General features: G+C 39.6%; 1 protein-coding gene across 14 annotated transcripts in view; it reads right to left on the reverse strand.

Moving 5' to 3' along the window:
- The window catches only part of CSPP1 (centrosome and spindle pole associated protein 1), a 137,720-nt gene that overhangs the window by 17,723 nt on the left and 98,427 nt on the right, over positions 1 to 21,570 (reverse strand). For all 14 annotated transcript variants that reach the window (XM_030795208.1, XM_030795212.1, XM_030795207.1 and 11 more), the window contains 8 exons: positions 19,028 to 19,177; positions 18,485 to 18,628; positions 15,906 to 16,010; positions 13,992 to 14,058; positions 13,283 to 13,400; positions 6,867 to 7,006; positions 3,986 to 4,126; positions 1,706 to 1,752 (listed from right to left, as the gene is read on the reverse strand). In XM_030795208.1, the coding sequence (XP_030651068.1) occupies positions 1,706 to 1,752; positions 3,986 to 4,126; positions 6,867 to 7,006; positions 13,283 to 13,400; positions 13,992 to 14,058; positions 15,906 to 16,010; positions 18,485 to 18,628; positions 19,028 to 19,177 (912 nt within the window). The remainder of the gene's footprint in view (positions 1 to 1,705; positions 1,753 to 3,985; positions 4,127 to 6,866; positions 7,007 to 13,282; positions 13,401 to 13,991; positions 14,059 to 15,905; positions 16,011 to 18,484; positions 18,629 to 19,027; positions 19,178 to 21,570) is intronic.

Raw genomic sequence — 21,570 nt, forward strand, 5'->3', positions numbered from 1 at the left:
CACTTACTATTTCTTTCATGCTAGCAACTGGGGATACAAAGATGAATTAAGAGTTTCTGCTCTGGAGTAGATCACAGTGTCATGGGGGAGAGAGGGGTATACTCTCAGATTATGACAGCCCTATGTGACAGCAATTGTCACAATGATGCAGCACAGATACAGTGGAGCATATAGTATAGTAAGGAAAAAAAAATGCTAAGATTGGGCTTATTATAATGAGCTCCCAAATGAGAGAAAACTTAAATTTACATATAGAGAATTTTGCAGTATAGAATAATAATCACCAACACGTCAGAAGGAACCTAAAGTCATCCAACTCCACCGCCCTGCACTTTCTTACCAGATTTCTGGGCTTTACTAGGACACTCCAGCAAAGAGCTGTCCATTAATTTTTAAGGCAATGAATTACAATGATGCACTGCATTCTTTAATCCAAAAGTGAGCTTGTCTCTTGCCTAAATTACTGCAATGGCCTCCTGTCCCACTCAGTCTAAAGGCACAGCAGTCAGTGGATCAAGTAAAACTCTCAAGCAGATCATGTCACTCCTCCACTTAAAGACTGGCAGCTTCTCATCACATGCACAAGTGTCAAAGGCAAAGCCCCAGAATGGCCCCCAAGGCCCCCCTCGTCACCCCCTGCCCCATGTGTCCAATTGGCCCTTGCTCATGGCTCTCCCACTGCTCCTTACATGCACTAGGCCAACTCCCACTGGGGCCTCTTCCTAGAATGTTCTTCCTCCAGAAGTTCCCCCATATTTCCCATGGACACCTCCCTGGTGTCCTCACTTGAATGTTACCTACCCAGTGAGCCCCCATGCCCACTGTATTTCCAACTATAAACCCTCCCTCCCAGGATCCTCCAGCTGCCTTCTCTGCTGTTGTCTTCTCCACAGCACCATGATTCAACAAACTATTGATTTATTTGACTACTGTCTTTCCCTCCTTCTGGAATGTAACCTGTCAGAGGGCAGGGATTTTTGTCCCTTTTGTTTACTCCTGTACCCCGGCACCTAGAACAGTTTCTTGTCCATAGGAAATAATAAATATTTGTTGATTGAAAAGAGCTCGTCCTGTCCCTTTATTCAGTCTTGCACAGAAAGTACCCCCCTCAGGATATAGGTGGCTGTTATCATTCTCTGTTCCCTTCCTTTGCTTATTTTGTTTGTAGACCTCAACACTACTTCCATAACAGACTCCTACCCCCACTACTGCTCATGATAATGACAGCAAACACTCACACTGCACTCATCATGGGCCAGGCCCGCTGTAAGGGCTTTTAATATATCATCTCAGTTCTCACAACAGCACTTGAGCTATTTTTATTTATTTAATAAACACTTATATAAAACTTATATGCTAGGCCTGTCTCTAAGTACCTTGCAAATATTAATTTAAGTACTATTATCCTCATTTTACAGATTAGGAAGCTGAGGCGTAAAGAGATTAAATAACTTGCCCTAAGTCATGCAGCTAAAAATAGACTAACTGGAACAGCCTAGTGCTAGAATCTTGTTCTTAGCCATTACAATATGTTTTCTATATATATTACACTAACACTTCTCAAGCTATCCACTTTACTGATAAGACTTATGTTCTTAATTCAATATTCCTAAATAATTCAAAATTTGAATTACTTGATCATCATATGCCTATAGATTTTTAATCCCCCAAAAACTAACTTGAAAAATTGTAACTGGTTGCTTACCATTCTTTGCTCTCGTACTTTAGCACTTGGGATGGCATCTAAGTCAACTGTAGTCAATGGAGAACAAAAGCAAATTAAAAGGTCAGAAAATGCTTACTACATAAAATTAAATTTTAGAATATCTTTTTTGACTAGCTCTCTACTGGAAATTACTTTTCAACTGTCACACTTCAGAATATTTTAAAGATATCACTTATTAATAAACATAGCCCTGCATCCATTCTAGCTGCATAAAATTCTCCCATTCACATGAATGAACATAACAAGTAAAATCACTGCAAACGTAAAACTAATGCCAACAGAAAAACAAAATGATCAATGCAGGATCCTTCACTATCTTGTCAGATTTCTACAATCTGTAGAAAGTTGTTGCATGGAGTTAGACAGGGGCTCCCTCACATGGAACTGAAATAAGCTCAATTCCAGGCACTTAGTTCCGGAGGCAAAGATCTTGGATCAGGTATCCCAAAGCCTCTCCAATATGACCAGCCTTCCTATGTGTTCCTGTGAATAGTACATTTTGCCCTTTTTACATACTGCCTTTGAGAATAAACAAGCTGCCAATGATAGCCTGTTTTCCTTCTCAGATATTTTAATAAACATGTTTGTGACTGTTTATAGTAAGGCCATATTCTTTTTTTTTTTTTTGAGACGAAGTCTCACTCTGTTGCCCAAGCTGCAGTGCGGTGGCATGATCTCGGCTCTCTGCAACCTCCACCTCCTGGGTTCAAGCGATTCTCCTAACTCAAGCTCCGGAGTAGCTGGGACTACAGGCACATGCCTTCATGCCCGGCTAATTTCTGTATTTTTAGTAGCGACAGGGGTTTCACTATGTTGGCCAGACTGGTCTTGAACTCCTGACCTCATGCTCCACCCACTTCGGCCTCCCAAAGCGCTGGGATTACAGGCGTGAGCCACCACGCCTGGCCAGTGAGGTCATATTCCTATGAATTATGTCATCATAGTATCTACTGGAAGTTGGGGAGTGGTTGCTGTGAGAGATAGATACCTTCAGTGCCAAAATGTACCTGTATCCACCTGGGGACTACTTGTGGGCTAATCAGTCTAAGCTGCCAAAATCCCACAAGATCAGATCTTCACTTTGAGACTAAAGAAAAATGCCACCAGACTGGGTACAAAGGTTGAAGAATGTACTTGCTTCTCTCCTCTCTCCAGATGATACACCTACTGCTTATCCTAGAATTAGGCTTATTCTGTCACAGGGCTATGAGGCTGTTATTAAAAATTCTGTACCAGATGAAGGGAAAACGATCCCTATACAAATGTTTATTGAAGTCTTGACCCATGATCTGGGCCTAAACTGCTGCATCACTTACTCCTGTGATGCTATCTCATGAAGTCAAAAAAGCTTCCTCAGGTTCTGCAAGCCAGACCAGCCTCCCAAGATAGGGTCTTAACTTTCCTTAAAAATAACTGGCAAGAGCATCCCTTCCATTCTTGTTATCTGATTGTTGGGTTTTCATTACTCATTTTCCATGGTTAACCTCGATGGCCTGAAGGCTGGTGAAATACAGATGGGAAGGCCATGCAGTACACCTGGCTATCGTCAGGGCCCATCAGTGCTCTCTGAGGCAACTAGCCCCACTCTGCTTCTAGGTGCCCAGCCACCCCAACCCAATGGCATCCTAGATTTCTTCTGTGTGATATTCATCAGTTATACTTCTTTAGCATCTAACTTCTCCAGCAAAATATAACCTCCTCAAGAGCAGCAGCATATGTCATTCATCACCATATCCCCTGGATATAGGCCAGTACCTGTGCTCCTAGTAACCACTAAGTATCTTTCAATTGGTTGATTATACGAAAACATATTCATAGTCCAGTCTGATGCTTTACAGATTTTACGCCACATCAAAACTTAAACACACTCACACCACAGTAGACAAATGCCTGACATGGCACAGTAGGCAAATGCCCGACACATCATGACAGGGTACTGATATGTCTGCCTGACACTCCTTCCTTTGGTTCCTAGTTCCTGATGCAGATGTCACCTGGCCTGGTCAAAGTATTCAATCCTCCTGGCTACAGTGAATGACTGGGCCCCTCTCATGCATGAATACACCACCCCAGTGGAGCCACTCAGAGCCCTCTCTCATACTTGTTCTTTTCTGGTACTACAGACCAAACGGACCCTGTGAGCATGGGGCTGCCAGTGAAAGGAGGATGCCTGGGAATGAAATCAACAGAAGAGATGCAGAAAGCCTACGGAAAAACAGCGTGCTGATACTATTTGACACAGCAATGATTATTTCTTACCTTTGGCACATTCCTGCATTTTTATTCTGTTCAGCCTCTTCTGCTGCTCTCTTAGCAGAGCTTGCTGCTGAATCTCTAAGGTGTGATGATCTCTTGGAGGATCCGGGTACATAAATTTCAGATCAACTCGTGTTTCTGAATCTGGTATAAAAAATATGTTATATAACTAAGTTAAATGTTGTTTTCAAATGGGATTTTATAAAACCTCACTGTAAGTAACATGAGTAACCTAATTTCAAAATCAAGGAAATGATATAAATAGTGAAACATCACTAAAGTCAAAGGACAGTAAAATAGCCACAAAACTAAAGAATATGAAATTAATATTCTTTAATAAGTGTCTTTTCACAAACTTACCAACATAAGGAATACCCCAGAACAAGCAGTGGATGCTGCATTCTCCATCTCTACCTGTCCTAGCCCCTCCAGGATGCCACCCAGAACACAAACTACGTGCAGGTATATCCAAACAGATGGTCACATGGCTATGACTAAGGCAGCCATGAGACACTGTAATCACGACTGATCTCTAAAATATACTGGAAACGTGAAAAAATAATGTTACTGGCCAATTAATATTTTAGTCCTTACAAATATCATGCAGAAAGCAAGATAAATGTAGACTGGCTGGAACTTGAGGGAGAATGACATTTGTTTTTTGTTTTTTTTTTTTCTTGAGACAGAGTCTTGCTCTGTCGCCCATGCTGGAGTGCAGTGGCATGGTCTTGGCTCACTGCCAGCTCTGCCTCCTGGGTTCACGCCATTCTCCTGCCTCAGTCTCCCAAATAGCTGGGACTACAAACACCTACCACTATGCCCAGCTAATTTTTTTTTGTAATTTTTAGTAGAGACAGGGTTTCACTATGTTGGCCAGGCTGGTCTTGAACTCCTGACCTCGTGATCCACCCGCCTCGGCCTCTCAAAGTGCTGGGATTACAGGCATTAGCCACGGTGCCTGGCCAAGAATAAAAATTTTTAAATCTTGAGAAGAAACATACAGTTCATACATATAAAAAGCCTTGAAAATATTATTCCCTTTGACTCACTAATTACACTGCTGGAATATAAAGAAATGATCCTAAATATATATTATAGTTTTATGGTCCTAAATATGTATAAAGCTTTATGATCAGAAATTATCAAAAGAACAAAATAGTGAAAATGGTTAACAGCCATTTTCAGAAGTTAACAGAAGTCTCTGGACACATAAACTTGGATTGGTCCCTGGCTTCACTGCTTCCAAACTCATTAAAAAACAATACCAACCACCAAGTCATAGGTGAATGAGGGCAAGATGTAGTAACACAGGGAAATTAATGGCCTAATTCTATGGCTTAAACCTTTTTGGTCTCAATATCTTTTTTACACTCTTAAAAATTGAGGACCCCAAAGAGCTTTACTTATGTATGTCACACACACACACGCCATATTAGAAATTAAAACTAAGAGATTCTTAAAACACAAGAATACACAAGGACACATTTTGCTAGCTTCAAAGAGATGAAATCATCACATGTCATGTAGTCTCTGGCCAATCTATATACACATGAGAGAATGAGAATGAAAAAGACAAATAATGTCTTAGTTTATAATACAAACAGTTTTGACTTCAGACCAAACTCCTCATGAGACCCACTGGGTTAACACAATGCCTGGCAGATAGTAAGTAATCAATATTTGATAGCATAAAAAATAACTATAGTATACGTAATTTATAATATGTGTAAATCTAGGTGAAAAACAATAGAGAAAATTAAATAAATAACACAATTTATCTTTTTTTCCTTTTAATTATGCTCAGAAAGACTAGAAAACATCCAAAATGATAATGGTACTTATATATAGGTAGTTTGACTAAAGTGGTTTTTCCTTCTTACTATCTTTCTGTATTTTGAAAATTTGCTACAATAAACAGTACTTTCAAAAGGATAAAAAGCTTAAATTCCAGTTTTCTGGCCTAGGTCATATGACCACACATCCCATAATCTGCCCCTTCTGCTCCAACACCTGCTCTGCTGAATATGCCTAAAGGAAAATTATACAACACACATTTGGTTCCTCCACACATTCTCCGTCTCCCAGGCCTCGTGTACCCTGGAAATCCCGTTTCCCTACTAAACTTTCTCTTCCATTAGCCCTAAGTGGCTACATCAAAGCTTCTCCTAACTCTTCCCTCAAATCCCCTAGAGTTCACTTCAACAATCACTCTCCCTCTCCTAGAGCCTGAACCTCTTTCTCCTGCATAGCTCCTCACGTTCACATTCTAAGGACTCTTCCAGCTCCTGATCCCTCTCCTTCCCTTCCCTTTCCCAGCCAAGGGTCTTCTAAAAGTCTTATGCCTATTGTCTCCAACATCTTGCCTCCTAGTCAATCCTCATTCCAAAGTTAATCGGCAATCATTCCACTTAAAAAGCTCTAGCTGAGGTCACCAATGACCTCATCCAACTGACATTTTCCGGTATTCATCTTACACGATCCTGTCTCCTTGATACTCTTTCGCCTCAGGTTTCAGGATCCTACATTCTCCTGCTTCTCCTCCAGTCTCTCTGGCTTCTCCTCAGTATTTTTCATGAGCTCATCTTTGTCCATCCTCCATTAAATGCCAAGTTCCATTCTTCATACTAATCTATGCGATCTCATCCATTCCAGACTTTAACACTGTATGCTCTCCAAAAGAAAGCAGTTAGTCAAACTAAAGCTTCATCTACCAGACTGGTTAACTGAAGACCTAGAGAATACAGAAGTTTCATTTCATTTTAACTTAAAATACATATCATAGATAAAATTCTACTTTAGAAAAAGGGTACAAAGATCTTTATAGATATTTAAATATGGGTAGAACACTTCTGCTACATCTTTAAAAGGGCAGCAATCTACTCACCTCTATCTTTCAGCTCATTAAAATCATGAATATTCTGAAAAGTGGCAGCGTCTAAGCCCTTAGGGGACTGTCTTCTGACAGGAGCTTGCAACCGATGTCTAGCCATATCAAATACATCCATGGGATTCCTTTCCCTTTTCCTATAGATAAATGACAAATCATAATATGTGCTTCATAGGAAAAATAGGTGAGTTCACATCTAATTCACTGTAAAAGAAATTTGGTCTCTTTCACCACATCATATTATTAAAAAATTATTTTAGGACAGGTGCTGTGGCTTACACTTGTAATCCCAGCACTTTGGGAGGCAGACAGGAGGACTGCTAGAAATCAGGAGTTCAATACCAGCCAGCCTGTCCTACAAAGCAAGACCCCCTCGCTACAAAAAAAACGAGGCCAGGCATGGTGCCTCATGCCTATAATCCCAGCACTTTGGGAGGCCAAGACAGGTGGATCACCTGAGGTCAGGAGTTCGAGACCAGACTGGGCCAACATGGACAAACCCAACGTCTACTAAAAATACAAAAATTAGTTGGGTGTGATGGCACACACCTGTAGTCCCAGCTACTCGGGAGGCTGAGACAGCAGAATCACTTGAACCCAGGAGGTGGAGATTGCAGTGAGCTGAGATCACACCACTGCACTCCTGCCTGGGTGACAGAGTAAGACTCAGTCTCAAAAAAGAAAAAAAAGTTGGCCAGGCGTGGTGGCTCACGCCTGTAATCCCAGCACTTTGGGAGGCCAAGGCAGGCAAATCACCTGAGGTCAGGAGTTTGAGACCAGCCTGGCCAAAATGGTGAAACCCTGTCTCTACTAAAAATACAAAAATTAGTTGGGCGTGGTGGTGTGTGCCTGTAGTACCACCTACTCGGGAGGCTGAGGCATGAGAATTGCTTGAACCCGGGAGGAGGAGGCTGTGGTGAGCCGAGATCACACCACTGCACTCCAGCTTGGGTGACATAGCAAGACTCCATCTCAAAAGAGTCAAGCATGATGGTATGTGCCTGTAGTCCTGGCTACTGCTGAGATGAGAGGATTGATTGAGCCCAGGAGGCCAAGGCTGCAATAAACTGTGATCATGCCACTGCACTCCAGCCTGGACAACAGAGGGAGACCCTGTCTCTCTCTTTTTTTTTTTTTTTTGAGACGGAGTCTCGCTCTCTCGCCAGGCTGGAGTGCAGTGGCGTGATCTCAGCTCACCGCAGCCTCCTCCTCCCGGGTTCAAGCAATTCTCCTGCCTCAGCCTCCTGTGTAGCTGGGACTACAGGCGCGCGCCACTAGGCCCAGCTAATTTTTTTGTATTTTTAGTAAAGATGGGGTTTCACCATGCTGGCCAGGATGGTCTCTATCTCTTGACCTCATGATCTGCTCACCTCGGCCTCCCAAAGTGCTGGGATTACAGGCGTGTGTGAGCCACTGCACCCGGCCCTCCGTCTCTTAAAACAAAAAAAATTGGTCGGGCACGGTGGCTCATGCCTGTAATCCCAGCACCTTCAGAGGCCGAGGCGGGCAGATCACGAGGTCAGGAGATCAAGACCATCCTGGCTAACAAGGTGAAACCCCGTCTCTACTAAAAATACAAAAAATTAGCCGGGTGTGGTGGCACATGCCTGTAGTCCCAGCTACTCAGGAGCCTGAGGCAGGAGAACGGCGTGAACCCAGGAGGTGGAGCTTGCAGTGAGCTGAGATAGTGCAACTGCACTCCAGCCTGGGTGACAGAGCAAGACTCCGTCTCAAAAATAAATAAATAAATAAATAAATAAATAAATAAATAAATAAATCGAATAGCTCTATTAGTTCAATCCTTTACCTTAAAATATAGCATATTTATAACGTCATTTAAATTTTTCAAAATCCTCAGATGCAAGATACCTTATTACAAGAATAGAATGATTCAGCTTTACTTTAAAATGTTCATGGAAAAAATAAAATAAAATGCTCATGGAGTATGAAGATCACATTCTTTGAGGTCAGAGAAACTGAGATTCAAAGACCAGCTCTGTTATTTATTAGCAGTTTGACCTCGATTTCATCATCTGTAAAATGCAGATGTCTACCCCTTATAGTCTTATGGTGAACAACAGAATTAAGATAAAAAAAAATTTTTTTTTTTGAAACAGAGTCTTGCTCTGTTGCCCAGGCTAGAATGCAGTGGCACAATCTCAGCTCACTGCAACCTCCACTTCCCAGTTCAAGCAATTCTCCTGCCTCAGCCTCCCAAGTAGCTGGGACTACAGGTACGCACCACCACACTCAGCTAATTTTTTTTTTTTTTTTTTTTTTTTTTAGTAGAGACAGGATTTTGCCACGTTGGTCAGGCTGGTCTTGAACTCCTGACCTCAGGTGATCCATCCGCCTCAGTCTCCCAAAGTGCTGGGATTACAGGGGTGAGCCACCATATCCAGTCAGAATTGAGATAAATGTTATACTGTTAAGTACCTAGTATAGTACCTGACACGCATTAGATAATAAATTACCTTCCCCTCAGCCTAAGACAGAAATGACACATAGAAATATGGTAATAGGCAAGGCCCTGTGGCTCACACCTATAATCCCAGCACTTTGGGAAGCAGACGTATTGCTTGAGCTCAGGAGTTCGAGACCAGCCTGGGCAATATGGAAAAACCCCGTCTCTACTAAAAAATGCAAAGTTAGCAGGTGTGGTAGCCTGCACCTGTAGTCCCACCTACTTGGGAGGCTGAAGCACTAGAATCACTTGAATCAGGAGGCGGAGGTTGCTGTGAGCCAAGATCATGCCACTGCACTCCAGCCTAGGTGACAGAAAGAGACTCTGTCTCCAAAAAAAGAAAAAGAAATATGGTACTGGCCGGCGTGGTGGCTCACACCTATAATCCCAGCACTTTGGGAGGCCGAGGCGGGTGGACCACCTGAGGTCAAGAGTTCGAGACCAGCCTGACCAACATGGTGAAACCCTGTCTCTACTAAAAATACAAAAATTAGCCGGGCATGGGGGTGGGCACTTGTAATCCTAGCTACTCAGGAGGCTGAGGCAGGAGAAACACTTGAACCTGGGAGGTGGAGGTTGCAGTGAGCCAAAGATCGTGCCATTGTACTCCAGCCTGGGTGACACAGCAAGACTCTGTCTCAAAAAAATAAAAATAAAAACAGAAATATGGTACTAATACGTAGTTCAATATGGGCATTATTTAGAGGACCCAACATTAACTTTACAATGGACTTTACAAGGAACTTGATAACCTAACTAGTTAACTGATTGCTGTGGTACCTAAGAAATTGATAGCAGGTAGTAAGGGAGTTTTCTGCCAGGGCTTTGAGGGAGTGATGATAAGAGAGGGATGGTGTTTCTAATCCTGAAAATAAAATAAAATACCTACTGCTGCTTCACTCAGCACTAGATCTCCTCTATTTTTGAAAATGGAGCTCTAAGCTATGTTCATTATGAGGCTTAGTCAGACTCCTCCCATCATTTCTTTGTCATTAAATCTTCCCTAAGCACCAAGACAAGATAGCTGGGATCCCCACAGACAATGCCCCTGCTCTAATGGAGTTTCCTTTTTGCAGGGGAGGATTCACTGGGGCCACAAAAGGACTCTGGTCAAGGCTGACAGAGACCTCTAATACCTAAGGTGAAAGGAACTCTATGGAGATTTACTACAATGCAAAATATTAAAAAGACGTCTAAGAGACCATTAAATTGGACTGCTGTCTAGTTTCCATGAATGCTAATAAATACACTGGTAAGTTAGGAAGTAGGTTATTAAATCTTCACATGTGAGCCACATCACATTTGTTTTGAGCCTAGCACATAATAGGAGTTGGATAATATGGCAAATTATTTAGTGAATATGAGATTCCTTCTGTACAAATATTCATGAAATTGCAATAAAGAACCAACTCTGAGATGTCTTTAATCAGAATATGTATTAAAATTATTCCAAAGTAAATGTATTTAACCAATTATTGCTAAATGATGATAAATGTAACATGTTTTGTAACTTAAGTTAGAACTTAAGAGTCACAAATACATATATTTATTTATTTATTTCAAATACATACATTTATTTATTCTTCACTAGATTCTCAAGGGGTAGAAATTATCATGTATAATTTTCAAGCGAGAAAATTGAGGGGCTGCTCGAGTACTCTTTCTTAAAACATACTGGTTTGCCAAAAGAATTTATTAATGAAAAGAAAAATTAATGTCAAAAAACCATTAAACTGAATTAAATATGCATGTTTAGAAGTTGGAAAGCTGCACAGTTAAGGCATTTATAACACTGTAAAAGTAAATATAGAAAAAAAACACTACCTCTCAATTGCTTGGAACTTATTGACCTACTATGGGAGAATTACTGAATCACTGAAAATTACCACCTTGGATTAACATTTCATTATCAAGCCAATCTGTATCTTGAAATTTCCTCACCTTGTTTACCTTGTTTCAATATTCCTGGAGAATACAAACAAAAATCTAAACAAACCATAATTAGGCAAATTAACGTGCTATGTTAAAATCCTACCACATACTGGATTACAGTCAGACATCAGCATAAACTTAATATGCATACAAATAGACACAGGAACAATTATAGATATGTTTATATTTATGACGTAGTATAACATACATATATTATCCAGAGGGCCTAGAAGCAGTGACACCCAGCAATAAGCAGACCCAGCTTATCTGGTTTCTATATACATTCTCTAAAAGGAACCAGGGCTCCTTGGAGAAATAGCTGATTCTAGGGATGGGGCAGGGGAAATACAAGATGATCCTGAGCCATCTGGAAAGAAGTCTTCAAAAAACAAAAGGATGGGGACATGTCAAAGAGACACAGGAGCCAACCTGAAAGAGCGCCCAATGGCCAAAGTTGGAACAATTTTTGAAATAAAATAATGTAGCACTGGCTTATAACCCAAAGTATAAGATAAATACACATGAGATGACAGTAATAAATAAATGATTGAATAAATAAATAAATGGAAGAAGAAGAGACAAGTCTTTCTTATGGAAGAATTCTAAAAACTGTATGTAGGTAACCTCTGCTCCAAGAGATGAAGCTTAATTCCACCCCCATCTCTTGCAGGTGCGCTAGATTTAGTGATTTGTGACCAAAGAATAGTTAACTTTCTAGTGGAGAATCCTGGCAAACACGACTTTAACCAAGGTTAACATTTCCAGAGGTATCATGTGGATATCATGTACCCCTGATACAATGTGATGATGTGATGTCAGAACAATGCCTGTGCTCTTCTTTCCAGAAACCCTTAATCCCAGCCTAATCATCAGAAAACATCAGACAAATCCAGACTGGAGGAGGAGGCATTCTACAGGAAACCTGGCCAGTGCCCATCTAGACTTTCACAAGAAAACAAGAGAAGACTGGGAAACTGTCCCAGACCCGAGGAGACTGGGAGACATGACAACTAAATGCAATGTGGTTCATCTTGAATGGGGCCCATGAACAGAAGGAGAACATTAGTAGAAAACTGGAGAAATCCAAAGAGTCTCAAATTTAGTTCATAGTAATGTTCTAATGTCAGCCTCTGAGTTGTGACAAACATACCATGGTAATACAAGATGTTAACAATAGGGAAAACTGGATGAAGGGTGTACAGAAACTCTCTGTATTGTTTGCAACTTTTTTTTTTTCATGAGACAGAGTCTTGCTCTGTCACCTAGGCTGGAGTGCAGCGGTGTGATCTCGGCTCACTGCAACCTCTGCCTCCTGGGTTCACGCCATTCTCCTGCCTCAGCCACCTGAGTAGCTGGGACCACAGGCGCATGCCACCACACCCAGTTAATTTTTTGTATTTTTAGTAGAGACGGGGTTTCACTGTGTTAGACAGGATGGTCTCGATCTCCTGACCTCGTGATCCGCCCACCTTGGCCTCCCAAAAGTGCTGGGATTACAGGCGTGAGCAATTGCACCCAGCCTGCAACTTTTTTATAATCAAAATTATCCCAAAATAGAAAGTTTATTTTTAAAAAGAGAAAGAAACAAAATGTGGTAGTTACCCACTATGTTGATTTTACAACCTACTAAAACAGTGCAAACTGAAGTTTGAAGAACACTGCTTTACGAAATTTATGACTCCTGGCAAAAATGATCAGAAATGTTCGGTAGCCTGTAAGTGATTTTGTTGAAAAAAAGTATTTCAGAAAGCTACGTTATTAATGGAAAATATAAAAAACAGTTCTAAAATGCAACTACTGTCTGTAATTATTCCAACCCGGAAATTTCCATTCCTACAACATGAATCCCCTTGAGAACTAAATTTCTACAACTGATTTTGTAAAAGACAAAGAAAAGGAAAGTAAGGAGATTTTAAGTAAGACGAATTAGTCCTATTCCCAAACTACAAAATTACTGGATAGGTGAAGTAAGATAAAAGAACTCAAGAGAAAACAAAAAGTGCAATTCTAAACTTGCCTGATAGGAATTTCATCATCACTGTCCATGTGTAGCAATCGCTCTTGTAGACGCCTCTCTTCACTACGAAGCTGTTTTCTCATTTCTGATAATTCCATAATTACATTTTTTTTCTCCTCTGCAAATTCCCATTGATAAGTAAAACACAAGACAGGAATAAGAACAAAAGACTAAACATTGAAACACAACCTGACTAATAATAAAGTGAAACTGCTCAGAGAGACAATTTTATGAAAGATATTTTAACATTTTATATATACACACATACACAGATCATAATTATGAATGTCATTAGGACCCACAAGTACATTTTTTATAATATAGGAATTTCAGAAGCGATATTCTTGGGGGAGTGCAACTATAAAGGAGAGGCACGAGGAAGTTCCTTTATGGTGATGGAACAGTTCTGTATCTTGATTGCAGTGGTAGTCGCACAAATTGTGCATGATAAAAATGCACAGAGATACACATACATAAATGCACGTAAAAACTGGTAAAATCTGATGGTCTGTGGACCGCACCAACGTCCACTTCCTGGCTATGAGACTGTACTACCTAAGATGTTACCCCAGGGGAAAGCTGGAGAAAGGGTACACAGCACCTACCTCTCTATACTGTTTCTGCAATTTTCTATGAGTTTATAATTATTTCAAAACGAAAAGTTAAAAAGAGAAATACTCGAGGTAACAGGTTTAGTAGTTAACTCTACCTTCTGCACGGAGCTGATTTTTCCTGGCAGGTACCGGGGGTGACTGTGCCCTGGACATGGAACTTTCCTGTTTAACAATAATGACAAAGACATGCTCAGTATGTCTTCCCTACACAGAAGCTTGAAGGGAGTAATTTTTTGAAGTATTTATATGTAAAAGAAACCAAACTCCACACTATTTTACCTCCAAAACTTACCCAGATAAACTCTACCCAAGGTAGAGTATATCTACCTTTTACATCTATTCTAGAGTATCTACCTTTTACATCTATTCTAGAGTATATCTACCATGTATATCTATTCTTCCTTCTCATCACGATGGAAGTGTCCTTGCCTCCACCCAAACAGAATCCCTTCACCTGTACTCTGTATCTGATAATTGACTCCCATTCTCCTCTGATTATTCTCTTTTTTTCCAACTTCCTCTCTCCAAGCACCTTCCTCTCAGCCTATGTGTAAAAACCTCTCCCTTTCTTAAAAAAAAAATTTACCTCACCCTTCGTTGCTCACTGTCTCCTGTCCATTCTATCCTTCCCTTCACAGCTGAGCTTCCTTAAAGAACAGTAAATGCAGTGCTTTTGGGTCTACTGCCTATTCTCATTCACTTCGCAACACACAGCTATGGCCTTTGCTTTCACACCCATCACTCCAACAATACTGCCTTCACCAAAGTCATCAAGTGACCCCCAAGTGACACATTCAGTAGGCATTTTACTTGGCCATTTGCAACTGTCATCACTGCCATCCTCTCTCACCCTCTCTCCATTCCTTTGGCTGCTTCTCAAATGTTGGTAATTCCCCAGTATTCTATTCTCAGCCTCCTTTACTTCTCTTGTAGACACTCATCGTACACAATGGTACTAATTTAACAAGCACCAATATGTTGATGGTGTCCAGAACTATAAATCGAATCCAGAACTCATTATGCTGCCACAATTCATATTTTCAACTGCCTACTCTATATAACCCTCACCAAAAACTTGAAAGTTATCATAGACTCCTACCACAACACACTCAACAAATAGTACTACTATGTCTCTTAAATGTGTCATAAAGCTGTCACACCTTCTCAGTTCTTGGTGTCACTGCCTTTGTTTGGGTCCTCAGTCTCACATCTGGACTTGTGCAAAAGCATCTTATCTCCATGCTTAGTCTTGCCCCACCTCCAAAACTTATCTCCACACCATTGCCTGAAAAAACATTACACAAAAGTGGCCATGTCATTCCCCTACTTAAATATTACAATGAATTCCCAAGCATTATCTACCACAGACCTACTAAATCAGAATCTCAAAGGGTGGGATTCAGAAACATGTTCTTCTGACACATTTCTTTACCTATGCTGCTAATTAGCCTGTCTGGAATCTACCAGCCTATGGAACAAAATCAAAGCTCTTAGCACTCCGTACAGCATGCCACACATGTTCTGACCTCCACCTCCTCTGCTGCCTTAATGCACAGGCATCATCAGGCCAGACCACACCATGGAAGATTCTCCACATGTGCCATGAGCTTACATTGCTCTCCACGACTTTCCACAAGCTGATAATCCCTCACCCTCCTCTTCAAGGCAAATTCCTGCATATTCTTCAAGCATCAACTTGAGGATCAATCTTAGAACATTTTCCATGTTCTCTTTTCCTTGTAGTTCAATCTAACGTATAACAGACTTAGTGAGCATATCTACAGCTAGCTAGCTTGAGGGGCTAAATTATGGTTTGTCAAAAGAAACTTTAGGGCACCAAGCACTATCAGTTATAATCGAAGCAGCAGGCAAATTACTGTAGATATCACCTGTATTTCAGATCTGAAAAAATTTAACCTATCCAAATATAATGAAAAAGAAAATTTCATTCGATCCTCCAATCCAAAATAACTGAGCTAGGATGAACAAATAAAAACGAAAGTACATACATGAATAAAGGAACGTATGATGCTGTCAACTGAAGGAGGTCTTTGGAGTTTGCTTGCAATTTTGTTCTGAAGAGCAGGAACTATAGGAGAAGGCTGTCTCATGTGCTGAAAAATTTAAAAAATTTAAGAGCATATTTGCTTCATCACACTCATACACATATATACACACACACACACCCCCTTATAGTTAAGAAAGTCATCTAAGAAGTTTAGATTGTTATTGCTTTTATTTAATAAAATGCTTTTTACAACAGTCAGAAATTCAATTACATAAGATCAAACATGTTGGTTATGATAAACATAAATGGATTTAGACATCTTTATTAAAACAGTATGACTGTCAGATTAGGATTTAAAAAATCAACAAACTCAAGTAAAGCAACAAAAAAGAAAAAATATAACAAAAGTAAATAATAATATTTAATAATAAAAAGGTACCATGACAATACAAAAAAATTAAATAACAAAATCCTTCTTCTAGAAAGCAATACAAGTCAACCTCTAAAATCTAGATCTAATCACCAACAGCATCATGGATGAGGGACTTTTCAAGATCACAATGGGGTTCTATATTTCAGTTTATAGTGTATTAAACCTTATAGTCCAAAAACTTCATTGTAAATACAACATAGACATTCTAAATCCCTGTAGAGGATGGAGCAAACAAGCCATAGTACACATAACAAAAGACCAAAAAGCTATCAAGGAAGAAAAACACAAAAAAGTCAGAAATGCAATTAATGTAAAGACATTAGTTTAAACATAAATGGATTTAGATATCCCTATTTTAAAAGATTAGGCCAGGTGCAACGGCTCATGTCTATAATCCCAGCACTTTGGGAGGCCAAGCAGGCAGGTCACCTGAGGACAGGAGTTCAAGACCAGCCTGGCCAACATGGTGAAACCCCATCTCTAATAAAAATTAGCCAGGTGTGGTAGTTTGCACCTGTAATTCCAGCTACTGGGGAGGCTAAGGTAGGAGAATCACTTGAACCTGGGAGGCGGAAGTTGCAGTGAGCCAAGATTGCACCACTGCACTCCAGCCTGGGCGACAGAGCAAGTCTCTGTCTCTAAATAAATAAATAAATAAAAATAAAAAGATTATAACTCAGATTAGGATTTTAAAAATTCAACAAACTAAAGATAGAAGCTAACTAAATAATATGGTGACACAAAGGTAAAACTGAAGGAATAGACAAAAAAATATATGTATCAGACATACATAAATGAAAGAAAATGATAGCAATGTTAATTTCAGAATGGCAAATGCATTAAATGGGATAAAGCTGATTTAAAACTTTATGGTACTTTACAATTAAATAATAACATCATAAAAGTATATATTCCTTAAAAAATAGCATTTTTAAACAACATAAGAAATTGCAAGAAATATAATTATGGGAAATTGTTAGTTTCCCATAATTAACATAATTAACAATTCTGTTTCTTTTTTTTTTGTTTTTTTTTTTTTTGAGATGGAGTCTCGCTCTGTCACCCAGGCTGGAGTGCCGCAGTGCAATCACGGCTCACTGCAACCTCTGCCTCCCAAGTTCAAGCGATTCTCCTGCCTCAGCCTCCTGAGTAGCTGGGACTACAGGTGCCTGCCACCACGCCCAGCTAATTTTTGTATTTGTTATAGAGACAGGGTTTCACCATGTTGCCCAGGCTGGTCTCGATCTCCTGGCCTCAAGTGATCCGCCTGCCTCGACCTTAAATTCTTAAATGATGAATTTTACAATAAAAAATTATCTGTGAGGCAGGGTGTGGTGGCTCACACCTGCAATCCCACCACTTTGGGAGGCTGAGGCAGGAGGATAACTTGAGCCCAAAAATTTGAGATCAGCCTGGGCAACATAGCAAGACCTGGTCTCTTAAAAAAAAAAAAAAAGAAAGAAAGAAAGAAAGAAGGCCGGGCATGGTGGCTCACTCCTGTAATCTCAGCACTCTGGGAGGCAGAGGTGGGCGGATCACCTGAGGTCAGGAGTTTGAGACCAGTCTGGCCAACACGGTGAAACCCCATCTCTGCTAAAAATACAAAAATTAGCTGGGCATGACAGCGTGTGCCTGTAGTCCCAGCTACTCAAGAGGCTGAGGCAGGAGAACTGCTTGAACCCAGGAGGTGGAGGTGCAGTGAGCCAAGATTGTGCCACTGCACTCCAGAGCCTGGGCAACAGAGTGAGATTATGTCTCAAAAAAAAAAAAAAAAAAAGGAGAATATATATATATATATGGCAACTCTCACTTTCTGCATTAGTCTTGTCATGAACCATAACAAACAGTTCATGTTGTACTGTCTGCAGACCATATTCTTGGGTGGCACCGCATACACCATGGGAACGAGACTAAGAATGGCTGAAGTAAGTAAATCCATTACCTTCAATGGACAGAAAATACCAACAAAGCACAGTGACAGTACCTCATATAGAAAGTTCAGTACATTGTGCCCAGACTAAACAGTAAGACAGAACAGGAACAAAAGCACCTTCTCCTCTTTTTCCCCTTTTCTAACAACTATACAACTCTCACAGTGAAAGTGGGTTAAACTATGGGTTTGATTGACATTTTTGTCTGAAACTTACCTTTGCTTCTTCCCCATTCAAATTATCTCTTTCATAGTAGTGCTGAAGTTGCAGGTTATATTTTTCTTCTTCTTTCTTCTTTCTTTCTGCTTCTTTTTGTCTTTCTTCAGCTAACCGAATATGCTCTTCATTTTTTAGCCTTTGCTTTAAAATAAATAGAAAAATATGCATTCCGTATATTCCTTCTACAGTACATTCAAAAATGTGCTACCTTATTTATCTAATAAAATGAGATAAAGATATAGATGAGATGATATGGTGTTCTTTAACGTAAGTTGTCTGCTTAAAAATAAAGTATTAGGCATCTTTTATAAAGTCTTCAGTCAGCCTACATCTATTTTTTTAAAGTCATCACTTATCTTCTTTCTTAAATTATCCTTTCACCTTAATAAAATAATATCCAATGAATGTATATTGATCTGGTATTTTCTAAATGTACTCCAACACTGTTCTCCTTTATAAGTAAGAAATACCTTTTCAAGTCAAAATAAAGATTTCACCTTCAGACTAAGTAGTAAAATACAATGGGGAAAAAAGATGTACCTCCTCCTCTTTCTCCCTTTTCTTTTCCTGTTCCTCTTCATACTCCTGCTGAATTCGTGCCCTCTGTTCTGCAAGCCGTCTTTCTTCTTTTTCTTCTGCAATTCTCAGTCTCTCTCGCTCTGCTTCCTCTCTTTGTTTCTTTTCCTCAATCTAAAGAATTAAACTTAGTTATTTATCTTGTAAAACTATTGAAAAGTTAGAATATCACTTATTTTTTTCCTGATAGCATATAAACTCAACATTTGTACCCTCTTTTTGCATGTTCCTAAATTTTTCAGTCTCCTGTATTTTCAGGGAGGCTACATGATTTACTGTACTGTTAAAAGCTTTGAGTTAATTTCCACTTCCACCAAACAGACTGTGTGACCTTAAGAAACTTGCTTGTCCTCAGTTTTCTCTTTTTTCTGGTAAACAGTTACTAATGCCTACATCTCAAAGGAGTGCTTAAAGAATTTAAGTGAAACAATGTAAGGAACATAAAAGTTCCTCCTATATAGAAGGTTCTAAGCAACTAATTCATGATTATATTATTCTATAGTGATTGCTGCTATTATATGTCAAAATTCTTGGAATTGATTATTCTAAAATAACAGTGAAATTAGTATTTTAGTATTCAATCATTTTTTAATGCAAGAGCCATTTCTCCCAAATGCCCTTTGTTATTTCCTAACTATAGAGGTTAATGGAGAAAGAACTAAAACTATTAGGTGGAGGAGGATTTAGGTCACAAGGACTCACAATTAAGTTTCATCTTGCATGCTACCTGGAGTCTGTAGCGTTGAGTACTCTAGAGCCTAAGATTTGCAGGAAAGAAGGCCCTAAGAGATAGATAGTCCACATCCCCAGTGAGTGAGGCAGGGAAGAACGGCAGCACGGGAACCAGGTATTCATGTCTCTGGTTTAAGGTTATCAACAGATTTTAGTTATCCTTAGGTATGGATCATACTACTCAGCATATTTTTGTTTTTCTTGTCTGTACTTCCTCTAGCTTCAAGGTTGCTCTATCTAGTGCTGTTAATTTTTGAGCTACAAGAACTTCATTCTGGCCAGGCGCGGTGGCTCACCTGAGGTCAGGAGTTCGAAACCAGCCTGGCCAACATGGTGTAACCCCGTCTCTACTAAAAATACAAAAATTAGCCAGGCGTGGTGGCGTGTGCCTGTAATCCCAGCTACTCAGGAGGCTGAGACAAGAGAATCACTTGAACCCAGGAGGCAGAGGTTGCAGTGAGCCGAGATTGCACCACTGCACTCCAGCCTGGGCAACAGAGTGAGACTCCGTCTTTAAAAAAAAAAAAGAGAACTTTAATCCTCTAACATATCCTATGATTTTATATACTAGGGCTGTTTCTAACACTTCTTTCTCACAACATTATTAAATATGCACAAGCCTAATATTTAGTACTTTTAGTTAGCAATTTGCATGCAATCACTTCTTCAAGTCCAATATGCCTAAAGAAAACATCATTTATAACTCATCAAAATTTCATATTCAATACTCAGTTCCCCCTTCTTCCTACTCCATGGAAAAAAAAAATCACATTCACAGGGGTCACTTTTCCATCAAAATCAAAGAATACGAATTTTTAAGCTATCAATGGATCATACACCTAATGGAGCCAAAGCTCAGTGCCAACAGGAATGCTAGACAGTTGTTCAACAGCTTTCTGGTCTGGAAAGCAGAGAAAGCTATCTTCTTGTCATGGTTTTCCAATTACATAACACAAAAATGCTTCAGAGTTCTTAAAAATATTTTATTTGTTAACTATTTTTAAAGCTGTGATTAAAAATGTCAAACATTCACAAGTGTTATTAATATTCACCAAATTTTAACAGCATGAAGACTTCTGATGCATTAACTTGAGCTAAATGTAGAACTTACTTGTACAGACCTCAGGCTAATTTCTTACCAACTTTGTGCACAGATTTGAAGATTTTATAATATTTGTTTTAACAAAAGTTTTAGATACTTTTTATCTGACATTATATTGTTGACAGTAATAATAAATACCATTGATCTATTTTACATTTTCTTAGAATTACATGTTAGGTTTTGTTTGAGGTGGGAGAAGAGATTTTTAAGAGACTGCTGAAAGAAAAATTAAAAAACCATCATCTGAAAGCAATCCATTCACAGATAAATTGAGGGTTGACAGGGTGGAAGAACTGAAGGTTGAAACTAAAATAGTTAAAGCTTCCCCCATTACCATACTTTTTCTAGAGGTAAAGACTTCCTAGTGAATCCTATAAATAGAAGTGTGATATCCATAGATATTACACTTGAAGTCTGGAGAGTTGGGTTCAAGCAATGGCCTCACAATTTGCTAGCTGTGACACCCTGGGCAAGCCTGTTAGTCTGTGTATTAGTTGTATGTTATTAAACAGAGATAATAAAGCCTCTCTTAGAGAAATCTGAGGTTTGATGAGATACTATACGTAAAAGTATCTTAAAAACAATAAAAGGCTATACAATTGTAAGATTTTTTTTTTTGGCTGAATCTTACCTTAGACTATGGTAAGAACTGCTAAGCATTAGAGGAAGTACT

Source organism: Nomascus leucogenys, chromosome 16, assembly GCF_006542625.1.
Source record: "Nomascus leucogenys isolate Asia chromosome 16, Asia_NLE_v1, whole genome shotgun sequence".
In the NCBI taxonomy this organism is placed as follows: Eukaryota; Metazoa; Chordata; class Mammalia; order Primates; family Hylobatidae; genus Nomascus; species Nomascus leucogenys.